The sequence below is a fragment of the Halichoerus grypus genome, chromosome 12 (assembly GCF_964656455.1).
Source record: "Halichoerus grypus chromosome 12, mHalGry1.hap1.1, whole genome shotgun sequence".
In the NCBI taxonomy this organism is placed as follows: Eukaryota; Metazoa; Chordata; class Mammalia; order Carnivora; family Phocidae; genus Halichoerus; species Halichoerus grypus.
The window spans coordinates 45,499,732-45,512,599 of record NC_135723.1 but is presented as its reverse complement, the minus strand read 5'-3'; the positions used below and the strand labels follow the sequence as shown (position 1 = coordinate 45,512,599).

General features: G+C 36.5%; 1 protein-coding gene across 1 annotated transcript in view; it reads right to left on the bottom strand.

Annotated features, from left to right (window-relative positions):
- The window catches only part of LOC118539555 (tubulin beta chain-like), a 31,391-nt gene extending 19,405 nt beyond the window's left edge, over window positions 1–11,986 (bottom strand). Inside the window, 1 exon segment of the mRNA XM_078059875.1 lies at window positions 11,974–11,986. Coding sequence (XP_077916001.1) covers window positions 11,974–11,986 — 13 coding nt within the window.
- Between the last annotated feature and the right edge of the window lie 882 nt (window positions 11,987–12,868).

Below are 12,868 nucleotides of genomic sequence, written 5' to 3'. Positions count from 1 at the left end.
TTCGGGGACTGCTTCTAGCTTGTGCAGTGCTGCCAGGTAATGAGCTTAATAAAGAGGTTAGTGTGTGTTTGGAGTACAATCTATACTGCTGGATTAGAGAAAATGGAGATCTGGAGGGGAATTGGATCAATTATGGGTTGCACAGAGCTTGCAGTTTTGTTTTTTAAATTCATGTGGGAGCTATTCAACATTGAAAAATTATAGTTTAAAATATTTTTAAACCAAGAAATGAGCTTCAATCAATTCTGTAAGATTGAGACTAAAATCAAGCATATTTTTTATCAGTACAAAAGACTGAAACTTGAACTTACAGAAGTATACTTAAATATGCAGGAATTCATAGAAACATTCATTTAATACTAGCACATGATAGCTTGAAAGAAGTATGCAAAAAAATTATATATAATTAAGTTCAAAGTTTAAAAATGCTGACAATGGTATCTCTAGTTCATGTCTGCTATACGAAATTCTTCACTGAAGGAGCAAAGCTAGAGGAAGGTAATTAATCTTCAAGAATGAAAGTGTTGTAATAGCAATTGTCTTTTTTTGAGACATATAATTGAATTTCAAGAATTATAGAATCATCTACTTTTAAAGGTGAAAACAAAGAAGATGTGTGAATTTATGACATTTCCTTAGCATCATTTTATTTTTTAATGACGAGTCTCAAACTGTTAATCTAGGTGAGAAGTCTATAATAACTGATCAAAATCTGTCCTGAGACAGGTTGACTGACTAGCTCATGATCCTACAGTTAGTGACAAAGAATTTAAATGGTTTGTAGCAACAAAGACTTCATGAGCATGTTCTTTTCACATTCTTTTCTTTTTGATGCTACCACCTTAAAATATTTTTTCATGAATTATACAAAGTTTACAGCATTACTTTGAGTCAGACAGGACTAGTATGCCCTTCACTGATAAACTTTCAAACAAAATCCTTCTCTCCTAGGAGGAATGTAGGGAAGGAAAGTTTCATTCACTATTCAGCACAGTGTGCAGGGCCAGGTATTGTGATGTATGACAGGTTTATATTGCTAAATAAAATAAGAAGGTTTCTTGGACTTTGGTGTTTTCCATCTATTGAATAAACGATGATCAGGAACAAGACAGGGATGTCCACTCTCACCACTGTTGTTCAACATAGTACTGGAAGTCCTAGCCTTAGCCATCAGACAACACAAAGAAATAAAAGGCATCTAAATTGGCAAGAAAGAAGTCAAACTTCCACTATTTGCACATAACATGTTACTCTATATAGAAAACCCAAACGACTCTACCAAAACAATAATTTTTTTTTTTTTTTAGAACAAATTGTGCCGAGTTGGTGAATGAACAGTGTTCAGGATATAAAACAGTGTTCGGACTATTTAGAGAGGATGTTTTTGGAGGGCCTTCTTGTGAAGGTGACTTTCATGCTGAGATTTGAAAGATATGATGGAGAAATTGCTAGGTGAAAACAACTGAAAATGGCTTATATGAAGCCATATGAGGAATAAAAAGGATGTTGTCTAAAGGGTCACCCTTGCAGGTCAGTTAAGAACAATGACACACAGTTCTTAGATTTAGTAATAGGAAGGGTATAAGTTGCTTTGGCAAAAGCGGTTTCCACTGAGTGGTAGAGAACTAAAATCAAATTGAGAAATGAATGAAGGCTGATGGTAGTGAAAGGAAAGCCATGAACATAGCCAATATCAGAAACAATTTATTTGGCCAATTTCTTGTTGTTTGATGATGGAAATACTTGACAACACCAGTTGTAAATTGTTTACTTTTTGTAAGATTTATTTATTTATTAGAGAGAGAGTGTGTGAGCTGGGGGAGGTACAGAGGGAGAGGGGGAGAATCTCAAGCAAACTCCCCCCTGAGTATGGAGCCCAATGCAGGGCTTGATCTCATGATGCCAAGATCATGACCTGAGCTGAAATCAAGAGTCAGACGCTTAACTGACTGAGCCACCCAGGTGCCCCACCGGTTGTAAGTTGATAATATTATTACATTGTAAATTATCATAAGAGAGTATTACATAACCACTAGAAGTGATGTGAGAGAAGAATATTTAATGATATGTGAAAAAGGTCACTAAGTTTTCCAGAGGAGTTAAGATGGTGGAGTAGTAGGGGGATCCTAGGCTTACCTCATCCCTGGAACACAGCTTGATCAACATCAAATCATTATGAACAACTAGGAAATCAATCTGAGGATTGAGAAAACAATCTGCACAATTGCAGGGAGAGAATGTGTCAGATGTGAGATTTGGAGACACAAATTGGGGGAGAGAAAAGCTGCAGTGCCATGGAGGGGTGGGATCCCTTTGTGTAGAGAGAAGTCAGGGGAAGAGAGAGAGCAGGAGAGAGAGCAGCGTGTAAGGTTGAAGCAAGGCGTCGTGGTGTGGAGATCCCCTGGGTCGCACAGGAGAGAACATTTCCCTTCCTGGAGTACATTTGGAAGAGGGTATATTGCCTCTCCAAGTACAAAAGATCTGCTGGATGGCATTGAGCAACCATTCAACAGCAGGGAACAGAGGCGTGTGCAGAAGGCAGATACCGTGGTCACAGCTTTTAGGGGTGCTTCAACATAGACTCCAGGCACTTGTGCAGGTGCGCAACTGCTTTTCTGGGACAGAAAGGTGCTGGGCTCAGGGATGTGAGGCTCTCTTCTGAGGGAGGGGAGTGGGTCCCAGCCTTGCAGGTACTTTAGATTTGTTGTTTTGAATCCAGCTGCCAGCAGAGATTAAAAACACAGGAGAATTGTGGTGCCAGGCATGCTGACAGCCAGGCACAGACATGTTGAGGGCAGGGATCTGAGGAAAGCCTGGGACACAGAAGAGGAAATTGTTCACTTTTCTATGAGAGCCTCCTGAACAGTGGTGTTTGCGAGTTCCCCTCCCCGGGGAGGAGAAGGAGGGGTGACGCCATCTTCCACCTCCAAACCCAGAAGCATAATGGGACTTCAGAGAGAAACACAGCACCTCAAGTGGAGGCTGGAGTTGCTTACACCAAACCCCACCCCCTGCATCCTCAGGGGCATTGTTACAAGGGCAGGTCTAACTGTAAGCCAGCACAGCGGGCTTCTCCCTCAGAAGACCAACATAGGCCCTCCACATGCACCAACACTACTGATCACAGAGTGCTCCAAAATGTCAGCTGCAGTTTCTGGTGGAAATAGGACCAGGCTTTTTTTTTTTTTTTAATCCTTTATTTTACTTATTATTATTTTTTTAATTTAAAACTTTTTTTTTCTTTTTTCTTGGGAATCAGGCTTATAGTTTTTTGTTCAATGGTTGGTTTGTTTATTTCCTTTTCTCATTTTTTGGATGAAGGTCTTTTTTCCTTCCTTTCTTTTTTTCTTTGGAACCAGGCTTATAGTTTTTTGTTTGTTTGTTTGCTTTTTTGTTCCTTTTCCTTTTATCTTTTCTTGAATCAGGCATTTTTTTTTTTTAAGTCAGGTTTAGCTTAACAAACAAATCAAAGCACACCTAGTTAAAGGTCCAAACACTCCCCACTGCAAGCAAGGAAGAATTCTGCCAAGGACCAGCCAGTGGGAAAGAGTAGCCAAAACACAACAGCAGAGTGCATGCAGCATACACCAGAAACACCTCCTGATGCACCTGGCCCTAGACAGTGTAGGATCCCTTCTTAATATAGTATTACTCTCAGGAGCAGGAGACATAACAAGCTTTTATAGAATGCAAAAGACAGAAACCTAGACATAATGAGAAGACAGAGGAATTCTCCCCAAAAGAAAGATCAAGAAGAAATCACCTCCAGGAATTTACTCAAAACAGATATATATCTAAACAAGAATTTAGAACAACAGTCATAAGAATACTAGGCTGGGCTTGAAAAAAGCATAGAAAACACCAGAGAAACCCTGGATGCAGAGACAAAAGACCTAAAAACTAGTCAGGATGAAAAAAAAATGCTGTAACTGAGAATCAAAATGATTGGATATTATCACAATGAGGATTGAAGAAGCAGAGGAATGAATATGTGATTTAGAAGATAAAATTATGGAAAATAATGGAGCTGAAAAGTAGAGGGAAAGAAAACTATTAGATCACAAATATAGACTTAGGGAACTTAGTGATTCCACAAAGCACAGTAATATCCATATCATAGGAGTCCCAGAAGAAGAAGAGTGGGAAAAAGGGGCAGAAGGTCTATTTGAACACATTGTAGCTATGAACTTCCCTAATCTGGCGAAGGAAACAGGCATTCAAGTCAAAGAGACACAGAGAACTCCACTCAAAATGAAAACAGGTCAAAACCAAGACATAGCATAGTGAAACTTGCAAAATACAAAGATAAAGAGAGAATTCTGAAAGCAGCTTAGGGACAAAAGGTCCTTAAACTATAAGGGTAGACACATAAGGTTAGCAGCAGACTGTCCACAGAAACATGGCAGGCCAGAAGAGAGTGGCATGATATATTCAGTGTGCTGAATGGGAAATATATGCAGCCAAGAATACTATATCCAGTAAGGCTGTCATTCAAAATAGAAGGAGAGATAAATCACAATGAGAAAGAAGAGATCATGACCAACACTGCAGAAATACAAACAATTATAAGAAAATATTATGATCAATTATATGCCAAAAAATTGGGGAATGGATAAATTCCTAGAAACATATAAACTACTACTACTGAAACAGGAAGAAGTAGAAAATTTGAACAGACCCATAATCTGTAAAGAAATTGAAGCAGTAATCAAAAGTCTCCCAACAAACAAGAGTCCAGGGCCAGATGGTTTCCTGGGGAATTCTACCAAACATTTAAAGAAGAATGAATACCTATTCTTCTGAAGCTGTTCAAAAAAATAGAAATGGAAAGAAAACTTCCATACTCATTCTACAAGGCCAGCATTACCATGATCCCAAAACCAAAGACCCCACTACAAAGAATTACAGACCAATATCCCTGATGAACATGGATGCAAAAATTCTCAACAAGATACTAGCTAATCAAATCCCACAGTACATTAAAAAGATTATTTACAATGATCAAGTGGGATTTATTCCTGGGCTGCAGGGGTGGTTCAATATCCACAAATCAATCAGCATGATACATCATATTAATAAAAGAAAAGATAAGAACTATATGATCCTCTCAATAGATGCAGAAAAAGCATTTGACAAAATACAGCATCCTTTCTTGATAAAAACCCTGAAGAAGGTAGGGATAGCTCAACATAATAAAGGCCATATATGAGATACCCACAGCTAATATCATCCTCAGTGGGGACGAACTCAGAGGTTTTCCCCTAAGGTCAGGAACATGACAGGGATGTCCACTCTCACCACTGTTGTTCAACATAGTACTGGAAGTCCTAGCCTTAGCCATCAGACAACAGAAAGAAATAAAAGGCTTCCAGATCAGTAGGAAAGAAGTCAAACTTTCACTCTTTGCAAATAACATGATACTCTATGTAGAGAACCCAAAAGACTCCACCAAAAAATCGCTAGAACTGATAGATGAATTTGGCAAAGTCACAAGATATAAAATCAACAAATAGAAATCTGTTGCCTTTCTATACACCAAAAATGAATCAGCAGAAAGAGAAATCAGATATGTTATAGAATTGATCCCATTTACAATTACATCAAAAACCATAAGATACCTAGGAATAAACCTAACCAATGAGGTAAAAGATCTGTACTCTGAAAACTATAGGACACTTATGAAAGAAAATGAAGAGGATTCAAAGAAATGGAAAAACATTCCATGCTCATGGATCAGAAGAACAAATATTGTTAAAATGTCTATACTCCCCAAAGCATTCTGCACATTCAATGCAATCCCAAAGTAACACCAGCATTTTTCAGAGTTAAAACAAACAATTCTAAAATTTGTATGGAATCAGGAAAGACCCCGAATAGCTATAGTAATGTTGAAAAAGAAAAGCAAAGCAGGAGGCATCATAATTTTGGACTTCAAGCTCTATTACAAAGCTGTAATCATCAAGACAGTATGGTACTGGCAAAAAACAGATACATACATCAGTGGAATTGTCTTAGAATAGAGAACCTGGGAATGGACCCTCAACTCTATGGTCAACTAATTTTTGACAAAGCAGAAAAGAATATCCAATGGAAAAAAGACAGTGTCTTCAACAAATGGTGTTGGGAAAACTGGACAGCAACGTGTAAGAGAATGAAACTGGACCACGTTCTTACAACGTACACAAAAATAAATTCAAAATGGATGAAAGACCTAAATGTGAGACAGGAAAGCATCAAAATCCTAGAGGAGAACACAGGCAGTAGCCTCTTTGACCTCAGCTGCAGCAACTTCTTACTAGACATGTCTCTGGAGGCAAGGGAAACAAAAGCAAAAATGAACTATTGGCACCTCATGAAGATAAAAGCTTCTGCATAGCAAAGGAAACAATCAAGGAAACTAAAAGGCAACTGACAGAACAGGAGAGATATTTTCAAATGACATATCGGATAAAGGGTTATTATCCAAAATCTATGAAGAACTTATCAAACTTAACACCCAAAAAACAAATAATCCAGTTAAGAAGGGGCAGAAGATGGGACACCTGAGTGGCTCAGTCAGTTAAGCGTTTGCCTTTGGCTCAGGTCATGATCTCAGGATCCTGAGATGGAGCCCTGTGTCAGGCTCCATGCTAAGCGGGGAGTTTGCTTGAGGATTCACTCTCCCTCTCCCTGTGCCTCTCCCCACCCCACTCATGCTCTCTCTGTCTCTCTCACAAACAAATAAAATCTTAAAAAAAAAAAAAAAGTGGGCAGAAGACATGAATAGACACTTTTCCAAAGAAGACATCCAGATGGCTAACAGACACATGAAAAGATGCTCATCACTCATCATTAGGGAGATGCAAATCAGAAGTACAATGAGATACCACCTTACACCTGTCAGAATGGCTAAAATCAACAACTCAGAAAACAACAGATATTGGTGAGAATGTGGAGAAAGGAGAACCCTTTTGCACTGTTGGTGGGAATGCAAACTGGTGCAGCCACTCTGGGAAAGTATGGAGGTTCCTCAAAAAGTTAAAAATTACACTATGAGGGATTTATCCAAAGGATAAAAAATGCTGATTCAAAAGGGCACATGCACCCCATTGTTTATAGCAGCACTATCAACAATAGCCAAATTATGGAAAAAGCCCAATTGTACATCAACTAATGAATGGATAAAGAAGTGATATATATATATATATATATTTATGATATATACATAATAGAATATTACTTGGCAATCAAAAATAATGAAATCTTGCCATTTGCAACAACATGGGTGGAGCTAGAGTATATTATGTTAAGCAAAATAAGTCACTCAGAGAAAGATAAATATCTTATGATTTCACTAATACATGGAATTTAAGAAACAAAACAGATGAACATAAGGGAAGGGAAGGAAAATTAAAATAAAATAAAAACAGAGAAGAAGGCAAACCATAAGAGATTCTTAACTATAGAGAACAGACTGAGGGTTGCTGGAAGGGAGGTGGGTGAGGGGATGTGGTAACTAGGTGATGGGTATTAAGGAAGGCACTTATAATGAACACTACGTGTTATATGTTAATGATGAATCACTAAATTCTACTCTTTTTTTTTTTAAAGATTTTATTTATTTATTTGAGAGAGAGAACACAAGCAGGGGGAGAGGCAGGCAGAGGGAGAAGGAGAAGCAGGCTCCCCGCTGAGCAGGGAACTCGACTCGGGGCTCCATCCCAGGACCCTGGGATCATGACCTGAGCTGAAAGCAGAAGCTTAATTGACTGAGCCACCCAAACACCCTCACTAAATTCTGTTCCTGAAACCAATACAACACTATATGTTAACCAAGTGGAATTTAAATTAAAAAAAACAAAAAAAAGGAAAAGGAAAAGCTCACTAACTTGTAAATTGAAAAGTAGAATATAATATTGGATATAAAAAAATGTGTAAAGATATATGTGACTATAACACATTTGTCTATGAATATATATAAATAAAAAGATATGTCAATATTAGGTATCATATATTATGCCAGGATATATATGTATATGTATAAATATAACTGCAAAAGTTTATAGTCATTGAATATAAATAGGTGTTATATAAATAAAAACAGGTGTTATCTCTGTGTGATAGTTTTATTGACATTAATAATTTTATAATAAATTTTTTATAACAATTTATTTATTTTTAAAGATTTTATTTATTTTATTTTAGAGAGAGAGAGAGCATAAGCAGTGGGAGTGGCAGGCAGAGGGAGAAGCAGACTCCCTGCTGAGCAAGGAGCCCGATGTAGGTCTCGATCCACCATGTAGATGCACATGCGGGGGGAGGGGCAGAAGGAGAGGGAGAGAGAGAAAGTCTCAAGCAGACTCCATACTGAGTTTGGACCCTGAAGCAGGGCTTGATCTCATGAACTTGAGGTCATGACCTGAGCTGAAACCAAGAGTCGGATGCTCAACAGATTGAGCCACACAATGCCCCTATAATAACAATTTAAAAATTACATACTGTAAATAAAGTGTAATAAGCACTAAAATTACATGAACTTGGTTCAAATTTATGCTGTGATATTCACTAACTTAACTTCTCTGAGTCACACTTTTATCTTCTCTTAAAGTGGAATTATAATAGATTCCTTACAAGGTTTGTAAGAAGATCATATTGACAAGGTATGAAAACTTTAACACTTTAAAAAATAATTATACTTTCTGGGCATCTAGGTGGCTCAGTCTGTTAAGAGTCTGCCTTTGGCTCAGGTCATGATCTGAGTCCCAGGACCAAGTCCTGCATCTGGCTCCCTGCTCAGCGGGGGGTCTGCTTCTCCCTCTGACCCCACCCCCCTTGTGCTCTCTCTCTTTCTCACTCTCTCTCTAATAAATAAATAAAATCTTTAAAAAGAATAATTATACTTTCAATAATTTACTGCTACAGGCTGAATGTGTCCCTCTCAAATTCATATGCTGAAACCTAATCCCCAGTGTGATGGTATTTGGATGTGGGGCCTCTGGAAGGTGATCAAGTTATGAGGGTGGAGCCCTCATGAACTGGGTTAGTGCCTTCAGAGAGTTCCTGGCCGGTTCTACTATATGAGGACCCAGCAAGAAGATGGGTTTCTATGGACTAGGAAACATGCTCTCACTAGATACCAAATCTTTTAGCATTTTGATCTTGGACTTCCCAACCTCCGGAATGGTGAGAAATAAATGTTCTTTGTTTAAGTCACTTGGACTTTTATGCTAGCAGCCCAAATGGACTAGGACACCACTTTTCATAGTTTACCAAAAAATAAAATTATATATATATATGTAATATATATATGTATATATGCATATAAATATATAATATATACACACTATGTATATTTTAAGTTATATTTATAAAATATATAAATTCAAAATTAGCTATATAAAAAGAACAATGGTGCAATAAACTAGGGGAAGACAATGGAATTTTTAGTGAATATTTTTATTGGATAAACTAATGGGTATAATATATAACATTAGTGAGTCTGTATTGCCTCATATTTTTAGAATAAAAATAGTAATTTTTGTTAGGAGAAAATTTTTATCATCCATAATATATGTCTTTTGAAAATTTTCTGTATTTATAAGTATTTCCAGAAAATATCCTGTCATCATTGACAACGTGCTTATATATCCTATAGAAACCAGATGTGATACATTGAGATGTTCAAGGGAAAATTGTGCTTCTGGAATTTGGAGAATAGAAGAATTTTAAAAGGTTAACACAGTAAAATGCAAAGGGCAGTTATAAATTGCGCCTGCAAAAATGAAAAGTGGGGATTTTCCTATAAGACTTCATAAAAAGCAGAGCCAGGTCTTTCTGTTTTTATTTTAAGGTTAGGTTAGAAATTTAACTCCTTTTCTTCTCATGATTAAGTTTGTGTAGGTTTTGTAGTAAAATTTATCTCTTCCTTCAAAGTAATAGCAAAAGGGAATAAAGTTTTCTATACCTAGGGCTAATACGAAATTGCAACTCAGATGAAATTTCTCTTTCATGTACCCTCTAATATAAATCCAGATTCATAAATTTCAGCTTTCTGTTTGGACATTCTATAAAAATGATAATCTAAGTTGAGTTTAGTAAATGTCTATATATTTATATAAAAAAGCTCTACATACCACATATGTGCTTTAATGATCTTTTATTATAATATTTATTACTGTTCAACAACTATGATATCTAGGTCATGGAGGAGGATATTAGCAGACATAATTCCTACCCTTAAGGTAGTTGTAATTTATGATAACAGGGATGAGAACAGTCACATAAAGAGCATTTGGGCAAATAATACTAATATCAAATAAGAAACTCAAAAATAATAAACTGGTGTTTTGGTGCATTTTGGAAGAAAGAAGCAATATAGTTATTCATATTTAAATAAGTTTAAAAAATTGTTACTTCTCCTATGGTCCTAGGGAGAAATTCAAGGAAAATATGACTTTAGTGATAACTTGAATAGTAAAAGGAAATAAGTCAGAGAGAGCTATGGGGTAGATACACTTGATATCAGAGAGATTTCTTGTAGTACAGTGATGAATTTTATCCATTGAGAATATAAGTAGATTGTATATCAACTATCAAAATGCAGTAATATGATAAAGTCATTAGTAACCAACAATTGAGAGTCCCATAACTTGACTGGTAAGATGGCAGGAAGCAATATCGACAAAACGTCTGATATTTTTAAAAAGATCATTCTTTTTCTTTATATTAAGAGTTTTATTTTTATTATCCTATTTATTTTTATTTTTTAAAATATATTTTTAATTTAAATTCCATTAATTAGTATATAATGTATTATTATATTATAGTAGAGGTCAGTGATTCATCAGTCATATAATACCCAGTGCTCATTATATTACATGCCCTCCTTAATGTCCATCACCCAGTAAGCCCATCCCCCAAACCCCCTCCCCTCCAGCAACCCTCAGTTTGTTTCCTATGATTAAGAGTCTCTGGGTGCCTGGGTGGCTCAGTCATTAGGCATCTGCCTTTGGCTCAGGTCATGATCCCAGGGTCGTGGGATCAAGCCCCACATCGGGCTCCCTGCTCAGAGGAAGCCTGCTTCTCCCACTCCCCCTGCTTGTGTTCCCTCTCTCGCTGTCTCTCTCTCTCTGTCAAATAAATAAATAAAAATCTTTAAAAAAAAAAGCATAATGGTGTTTGTTTTAGCTCTGTGAAAAATGCTGGTGTTACTTTGGGATTGCATTGAATGTGCAGAATGCTTTGGGGAGTATAGACATTTTAACAATATTGGTTCTTCTGATCCATGAGCGTGGAATGTTTTTCCATTTCTTTGTATCCTTTTCATTTTCTTTCATAAGTGTTCTATAGTTTTCAGAGTACAGATCCTTTGCCTCTTTGGTTAGGTTTATTCCTAGGTATCTTAGGTTTTGGGTGCAGTTGTAAATGGAATTGATTCCTTAATTTCTTTCTTCTCTATAGGAATGCAACTGATTTCTGTGCATTGATTTTATATCCTGTCACTTTGCTGAATTCCTGTATGAGTGTCTTTTGATTGGGGCATTTAGCCTATTTACATTCAGAGTAACTATTGAAAGATATGAATTTAGTGCCACTGTATTACCTGTGGAGTCACTGTTTCTATATATTGCCTCTGTTCCTTTTAGGTCTATGTTACTTTTGGGTTCTCTCTTCACTTAAAGGATCCCCTTTAATATTTCTTGCAGGGCTGGTTTAGTGCTTTTAATTAAGAACTGAAGATACCTGATTTTCTTTTGTTTATATTTTTATTACTAAACAAATACTTAGATATATACATAAGTAGCTATTATGGAGAATTTGGTTATAGTATCAAAACTATGTTTATTTTATAACATTGGACTTAATTCTGAGTAGGCAAAGTTACTCAAGATCTTTTTCCTGGCCTCAGTAAATTACTGGAATAATTGTCAAATTCTAGTGAAATTTACAAATAGAAACTGATGTTCTATAGCGTTAATTTATATGCACGCTTACCCTTTAGCGTCATAGCTCTAGAAGCTAAGCAGACGGGGAGGTGATAGCATTTTGCATTATTAGTCTTCAGAGGACTATAGAAATAAAGCAAGGAAGGGAAGCAAATAAAGTTTCTGTGTTGTTTTCAGGGCTGCTTTTCTCCCATGACTTCCTGAATCCATAAAATAAAGAAATATCACACTTTTGGGTATCTGGGTGTCCTCTAACCCTAGGCAATCTTATTTTTCAGATTTTAAAAGCTTTTGGAAAAAGTTGTTAGAAGAATTTTATTTTTAGTTATGACATTGTTTCTTGTCTCTCTTCCATTTCTCTTGCCCCTATATTCATCTTGTTTCTAATTTAGTCTTATAGTATTACAACTTATTTCAACCAACCAGTTCAATTTAGAAAATCCTAAGGGGGCGGTATAAACAAAGTTTTAGAAAAGTATAAGATAACAATCATCAACCCAAATCAACCAAAACTGGGACAGTTACCCTCTTATATTCTATCAATTCCTAGGTATATTTTCTTTTAGTAGGATGCTTCTTCCCCTAGGAGGAGAAACTCTTTTCTATGGTACTCTTTTTTGGTAAATAATCTATGAATTTCTAAAGGAGAGAATGAATGTTTTTAAAGATTGCCTTTAAAAGGATATGTGCCAAGAGATCAACCGGGGCAACTCTTTTGTCTTTGATGATTCTGTGTTTACACAATATGACTGTTTATTTCCCAGCAAGAGTTAAGGCTTTTAGACTCAGTAACAGATAATGCATTAGTAACAGATAATGCATTAGTTTCCCAGGGAGTTCATGACTTAATCAGGACTTAATCATGTCCAGCACATATAGGCTTAATAGTACTACATACTGAGGCCTTAGCATCTCAGGCTGCTGAAAAAAGGAGGAAGTTTAGA